Consider the following 7,803-nt stretch of genomic DNA (forward strand, 5'->3'; position numbering starts at 1 on the left):
CTTGGTGTTATTTTTGATCAGGACATGTCTTTTATCCCCCACATTAAAAACGTTACTAGAACCTCCTTCTTCCACCTGCGTAATATCACTAACATTAGAAACATCTGATCTAAAGATGATGCAGAAAAACTGGTCCATGCATTTGTCACGTCTAGACTGGACTATTGCAATGGTTTATTATCTGGGTGTCCAAATACTTCTTTAAAACGTCTTCAGTTGATCCAAAATGCTGCTGCCAGAGTCTTAACTGGAGTTACTGGGAGAGATCATATCTCTCCAGTTTTAGCTTCTCTCCATTGGCTCCATGTCAAATCCAGAACTGAATTCAAAATCTTACTTCTAACCTACAAAGCCCTCAACAACCTAGCTCCATCTTATATTACAGATCTTATTGTTCCATATTTTACTAACAGAGCACTTCACTCTCAGGCTGCAGGTTTACTTGTGGTTCCTAGAGTTTCCAAAAGCAGAATGGGAGGAAGATCTTTCAGTTCTCAGGCTCCTCTCTTGTGGAACCAACTTCCAGTTTCTGTCCATGAGGCTGACACGTTGTCCAGTTTAAGACTGGGATTAAGACTTTCCTTTTTGATAAATCCTATAGTTAGGGTCGGCTTGTTATGCTGCTATAGACTTAGACTACTAGAGGACAAACTGACCTCATTTCCTTCAATGAATTGTTAAAATTGAATAGTTTTCATTTGATACTATTTCTATCTTAACATGTGATTCTTGACCTGCCATTGTGTATCTATTCCTACCAAACCCAGCCGGTCGAAGCAGATGGTCCTCTTGTCCTGATCCTGGTTCTGCTAAAGGTTTCTTCCTCATGAGGGAGTTTTTCTTTCCACTGTCGCCTTCATGCTTGTTCAAGATGAGAGTTCAGTGATGGAGTTAAACTCAAAGCTGCTCCTCAGATAAATAATATTAAATTATTATTTTATAGATGAATGTTTCTGTTCAGTCCCTGAGACGACTTCTGTTGTGACTTTGAGCTTTAAAAATAAACTGAACTAAATTGAATTGAACTATATTAGTGCTGTGTGAATGTATGTGTGCAGGTAAATGAGGCACATACTGTGTTGTAAAGAGCTTTCAGTATCCTGGTTGGATAGAAGGAGTTGTATAGGTACAGTCCACTTACCATTTCAGTTAGAAAATAGTGACACGTGAACAACCGGAGGATTAGCTCCTTGATGGGTTTGCTCTCCCACCTCCAGAGTATCGCTGTGATTGGACATTCATTCAACCTTTATTTAAACAGATAAATTAGTTTGAGCCTCGAAGACTCATTTACAAGTGAGACCTGTTTGGACAAAAACAGTGGTTAACTGGACACATGTAGGAGTTGGAGGCGAAAAAAAATTTCTATCAGACTTTTTTTTCTTGCCTGAGAATAAAAATCTCTAATTAAAAAAACACCTCGCACAAAAAAGCACATATTTACGTAGACATTCTGCAAACGGAGACGAGAGCGGTCAACAATACTTATAGATGCTCTCGAGGTCACTGTAATCAGTCAATGTCCTCTGGTGAGATCCATAAACATTCTCGAGGTATGTTGAGGAATGGCCAAGAATAACCTGTATGAGAATCCAAGAGTCCAGAAATGATGACACAGGTTTATTCAGCTGGTTCATCTGGTTATCAGTTGGAAATTCCTCGGGGAGGGGGTGGTGAGCATCAGATCACATTTTCTCCAGGCGAATTCAGATAAGGTGGCCTTCAAGGCCAGCCAGGGGAGCCAACTTAGATAAACACACAGTTGTTTTGGGGACAGGCAGAACGTAATGACATCTACCTTGAGTCTGTGTTGATCCACTCGGTTCCGAAATGTCCAAAATACATGGCCTCACTGATGGAATGTGACTGAGTAAAATCCCCAAGATCTGATCCATTCTGCCCAAAGCATTTGAGTCTGGGTACTCGAGGCACGAACCAAGCCATCATAAAGACAAGCAGCGTGATCAGGTCCAAATTTGCTGCCGACGACGTCCTTGATTGTTGAAATGTTGTAAATTGAGTTGAGGGACCAACTGGTCAGAACAGTCCATAATTATGGTTCGGAAGATGCAAGAGAGTCTCACAGCAATTTCACAGACAGACAGAGCAGCAAAGCAAAGCGGAGAGGGAGGGGAGACGCATCCGATCTCGTCGAGAGCAAGTTGTGAACGGCCAACTGTGAATAAGTCCATGCCACATATCCACTTAACAGTTATCAATAACAATAAAGACTCTGTAGTTGGAGCTGTGTGTTGTGGGTCTTTGGTTTATTTTAAAATGCAGAGGTTGAAATTGTTACAAACATTCAGACAAAGGAGATTTAGAAGCCAATGGGCTCCTAGAATCAACACATCAGTCTGCTTTGTGCTGTACAAAGAAAAGAAAAGGAGGCAACAATTATAAAACAAGTATTTTCTACTTCATCAACATTAATGCAGTTTTAATACTGGAGGTGTGAAATATTGTTTGGCCAGTCAAAACACATTAATGTATGGACCAATCACAACTCCTTAATCCACTGAAAAATCTGTACGGTGTAACAAAAACTCTTCAAGAAACAACGGTTTGAAAGCCCAATCATCCAGGCAAACAAATCACAACAAAAGGTTAAATCAGGTCATCTGGACAGTTTCTTTTTGAGAGAAACGTTTCGTCTTTCATCTGCAAGACCTTCAGTCTGAGGCCACCAGGGACTGTCACCTCCTTGATGTGTTTCAAAGACTTTCAAGGCCTCAGACTAAAGACGTCTTGCAGATGAAACGCAAAACGTTTCTTCCAAAAAGAAACTGTCCAGTTGACCTGATTTAACCTTTTGTGATTGAGCTTTCAAACCTTTTTTCTTACCATTCTGGCCAGGGGTCCTCAGTTGACCGTCAGGCCTAAAACAGTTGATTGTTTTGCTGATGATTGATTGTTTTAGACTGATGGTCTCTTTCTGCATGTGTAAAACCAGTTTCTGGGAACTCCACAGCAGGCTGGCATGAAACACGTTAATAAGGTGCTATTTGTAAGACAGATCTTGGTGTCAGGCCTCAGACTGATGGAAGTCTTTCTGATGAAGGATGAAACGTTTCTCCCAAAAAGAAACTGTCCAGATGACGTGATTTAACCTTTTTTGTGTCTTATTCCAAAGCTTGATCCGTGGCCATTAAAGCGTTCTCTGCTGGTCTGAGCATTCAGTGATCAGAATCTGTGACATGAATTTATAGTTGTCAATCATTGACAACAGTCTGTAGTTTGGTTTTCATTGCGTTTTGTTTGGTTTTAAAATATATTTAGAGCTTTTATCCAATCATATTTCAGCCTTCATGTGTCACTAGAGTCAAATTAAGTTACCTCCAGGCCTTCAGAATAATTTGTGAAGGTCCTGAAATCTTGAAGTAAATACACCAGGACCGTTGGTTTAACCAATAAGATTTTGAGTTGGCAGCACTGGGGGCCACAAAACCCTCTGCATGTTTACATCGCTTCATTGGATGGTAACGAGAGTAACAGCGCTAACAAAGGACTTCAGTAGCTACGTGCACAAGCTGAAATACGAGAATAAACTGATTAGGTTGCAGATATTTTTTTAATCATACATGGTTCAAGAAGAAACTTTTAAGAATCAGCACCTCCAAATCTGAGGCCATGGTCCTCAGTCAGAGGGTGGATTGTTCTGTTCAGGTCAAGGGTGAGGTTCTGCCTCAAGTGGAGCAGTTCAAGTATCTCTGGGTTTTGTTGACGAGTGAGAGAAGAATGGAGCGTGAGATTGACAGATGGATTGGTGCAATGTCTGCAGTATTGTGGACTCTGTTCTGGTCCATTGTGGTGAAGAGAGAGCTGAGCTGTAAGTCAAAGTTCTCTGTTTACTGGTCAGTCTACGTTCCTCCCCTCACGTATGGTCATGAACTCTGGGCAGTGACTGAAAGATTGAGATCGTGGATCCAGGAGGTTGAAATGAGTTTCCTCTGCAGGGTAGCTGGACTCTCCCTCAGAGACAGGCTGAGAAGTTCAGTTATCAGGAGAGACTCGAGTAGAACCACTGCTCCTCCACATCTAGAGGAACCAGTTGAGGTGGTTTGTGCATCTGGTAAGGATGCCCCATGGGCGTCTCCCTAGGGAAGTGCTTCGGGCATGTCTGACTGGGGGGAGACTGTGGGGAAGACCCAGGACACACTGAAGAGACTATGTCTCTTGGTTGGACTGGGAACACCTAGTAGTCCTCCCAGAAGAACTGGAAGAGGTGGCTGTGGAAAGCGATGTCTGGACCTTCCTGCTCAAGCTGCTGCCCCTGAGACCTGAGTCCAGAACAACCAGAAGATAAGATAAGATGGATGGATGGAACTTTCAAGATAAGCTGGGTATTATAATAAGTGCTATGTGTTGTCATGTCATGTCATGTGTCATCATGGTATGTTCCCATACATCACGAAATTGGTTCTCTGCATTTAACCCATCACACCTGGGATACACCCAGGTGGAGCAGTGGACAGCTATGTAAGTGCCCAGGGAGCAATTAGGGATTAGGTGTCCTGCTCAGAGGACACCACGACATGTGGGAATGGCTGAGGATAGAACCTGGGACTTTCAGATCCCAGGTCAGCTGCCCTACCTCTACCCCATCTTGACCCCTAAAATAAATGCTACCAGGATGGGATTATAAGAAAAAGACTGCTAACCCCAAAGCTTGTCCCATCTACCTGAATGATGGAGCCTACAAACCTTTTTTCTGAACCATTTTGGCCTTGGTGTCCTCAGACTGTTTCTGTGAGTAGCAAGTCGGCCATCTGGCCTAAAACCTTTGATTGTTATAATGATGACTGATTGTTTTGGACAGATGGGTCCTTTTGCATGTATTAAAAGTTTCTGAGATTCCAGCAGGAGGTTGTCTTGTAAACAGCAATGAAGGCTGCTTATGGGACAGATCTGGTTGGCAGGCCACAGACTGATGAAGTCTTCTGGATGGAAGACAAAACGTTTCTCCCTTAAAGAAACTGGTCCAGATGAAATTATTCAACATTTTTTTTGTTATCCACCTGGATGATTGAGCCTACAAACCTTTTTTCTTAGTTTATCTGCCACTTTCAACTTGTCAATATAAGTGGAACCCATTGCTCACAACCTCTGAGAATCGCTGTGGTTGTATAGTAAGGTATTATTGATAATTGCAACTGATCAATCTGCTCTTTGGGGTTACATTGGGTTTGCAAACTTGAGTTGTTTAAGCAAGTTGACAGGACTTACAAGACTTGGTTAAAGCACCAAAGCACCACTGGACATGTACAAGCAACAATGATTTAGAACATTTTTTGTTTGTCTTAGTAGACTAATAGTAGGATTAAAGCATTAAAGCTGCATATATGATGCAACAACCTTGCAATAATGAGTTGTTTTATCATATTGACTGGTGAATTTATCCAGGTAGGTCCTGATGCTGCTCAATAATCCAGGTAGATACATCTAACTAGGTTAAGTCAGGTCCTCTGGACGGATTCATCCAGAGAATCTGTCCACAAGAAGAAGAAGAAGAATCTGTCCAGAGGACCTGACTTAACCCTGTTAGATTTTCAGGTAAGGCATCATTGAAGGCTTAGCTGTGAAATGCTTGGCCTGTCATTAAAACAAATGTAACAGTAACAGTAAGTAATGGAAACAGCCTTAGTACTGCCAGTGGGAAACCAAAATAAAAAGTGAACTTCCTCATGTGTGCAGACGACACATACATCTTCTGAGTCACCTTCAAATGGCACAGTTCAGACAACAGCATAAATGTTGGAGTTGTGCACACCTTTGCTTTTGACGACTAACAGTTACTGAGCAGAAATGCTACAGTTGGTGTTTTACTCACCGCAGAACAGTTACGATCAGAAAGTATGGTTCCGCAAAGGCCTTACAGAAAAATCTTCTTTTGTCCATCCCTAGCACAATCTCCAAATAGGTTTGAATCATCCTACCTGTAAACCTTCCAGAAGACTTCTAAACAAAACCTTGCTACTGTAAAGGAAGGTTCGAGTGTTCTGAAAAGTGAGGACTCCTACATTTAAAACAGTGCATCATGTTATAGAGAAAGACAATAGTTATTAAGGTGTTCAGACATTTTTGAAACGTACGTGTATATGTAAAGTGTTTCTTCAATGAATGTGTTTTTATCATGCACATGGCATCTTGTCCTAAAGAAATAAAAGGCTAAAAACTTGCTTTTCTCTATTATTGTTCTTCTGTGGACCAGTCAGCAGTCTCAGAAAAAAAGGAAGGCAGGGCCACTTGTGCTCCTTTTATCAAATCCCTGAGCAAAGCGTACATTCAAACCAGCTGGCCAAGGTGTAGGCACAAGGACAACCAGAAGTGGGAGACAGGAAACCATGACGCCCTCCTCTCTGTGAACCTCCTCTGTCCCAGGTGACAAAACAAAGAAGAATGGGAACTGTGGTTTTATTTATAATAAGGAGCTGAGTGCAGAAGACTTTAAAAGGCATAAAGGGCTAACAGTCGAAGGTCATTCCCGGGGCCGATATGGACTGTAGTATCTGGGATACAGTGGTGTGTACTGGCTCGAGTGGCTGTAGGAGGAGGACGTGCCAGAACTGAGGTAGGAGCTAGAGGGGGTAGAAATGGGGGAGGAGCTGTAAAAGCCGGTGTGGGAGGGGGAGTAAAGAGAGGATGAGGAAGTAGTATAAAGGACTGAAGAGTGGGCCGTGCTAGACAGAGAACGGGTTCGGGCCGAGGTGTTCCAAGTAGAGTGTCTAAGCCCTGGAACAGGGGAGCGAAAGGGGGAGCAAGGGGCAGATCCTGGTTGGATGGATCTGGTGGGGGAGGCATGAGAATCTGAGGTGAAGAGCCTTGACCGGGCTGAGCTACGAGACAGGCCAGGGGACATGTTGACACCAAAACTGGGGGAATCGACCAGAAATGTTCGTACCCCCATGGCCCACTTGGAATGAGTCAGCCTCGGGGGAGTAGAAGGAGGCGTTTGCATTGAAGAAGAGGAGGGGGCCTTAAAAGAAGGAGGGCTTTCTGGTGCAGGGGGCCTGATTAGCAAGGTGACTGATGGTGACGATTGGCTAAGGGGGGGCTTGTGTGATGTAGGAGAGGTAAGAACTGCTGCTCTAGCCACAGATGGGCTAAGTACAGAAGTAGGACTGGTGAAGCTGGGACCAGAACAACAGGCACCTGAAGTGGAGCCTTGAGGAACACTGGAGGATGAAGCCAAGGCTGATGAACTAACTTTGGGGGTACCGGCCTTCCCTCGACTTACCCTGCCCCCGCGAGCATGGCATGTCTGCTCTTGATCAAAAGCTAAGTCCTCCAGACGCTGGGTGAGGGCCAGCTTCTGTTGGATAGCCATACGCAGGAGAGAGTTCAGAGTCTTCTTCTCGTCCTCGGCTGCAGCCAGCTGCCGCTGCATCTCATCCAGCTGGCTCACGTACTCATCACACCTGGAGGAAGGAGAGGGACTACAGTCATGTGGAACAAAGAAACCAGCATGTCAGAAATTTGATCCGCCACATTGGAAAACATACTTTGCTGTTTTCATTTTATTCAATTCAATTCTGGTGCATCGTTCTGTTTATTACTTATTTATTATTTATTCTGTTATTGTATGTGTTCTGTTTGTATTTATAATTATTTCTATCTGAACATGTTTTTTGTCTTTCCTCCTATAGCAAGTACACTTGGACAATAGAAACCACACCTGGTCTATAGAAACCACACCTGGACTATAAAAACCACACCTGGACTATAGAAAACACACCTGGACTATAGAAACCACACCTGGACTATAGAAACCACACCTGGACTATAGAAACCACACCAGGACTA

At 43.3% G+C, this 7,803-nt stretch overlaps 2 protein-coding genes across 2 annotated transcripts in view; one reads left to right on the plus strand and one right to left on the minus strand.

The window, feature by feature from the left end:
• The window catches only part of LOC119428419 (LARGE xylosyl- and glucuronyltransferase 1), a gene marked incomplete at its 3' end in the record, with an annotated part of 106,286 nt that overhangs the window by 59,484 nt on the left and 38,999 nt on the right, over nt 1-7,803 (plus strand).
• Nucleotides 6,479-7,803, minus strand: part of LOC119428232 (protein bicaudal D homolog 1) — a 32,016-nt gene continuing 30,691 nt past the window's right edge. Inside the window, exon 11 of the mRNA XM_037695882.1 lies at nt 6,479-7,418. Coding sequence (XP_037551810.1) covers nt 6,479-7,418 — 940 coding nt within the window. The remainder of the gene's footprint in view (nt 7,419-7,803) is intronic.

The sequence above is a fragment of the Nematolebias whitei genome, chromosome 22 (genome assembly GCF_014905685.2).
Source record: "Nematolebias whitei isolate Nwh7 chromosome 22, NemWhi1, whole genome shotgun sequence".
NCBI classification, from domain to species: Eukaryota; Metazoa; Chordata; class Actinopteri; order Cyprinodontiformes; family Rivulidae; genus Nematolebias; species Nematolebias whitei.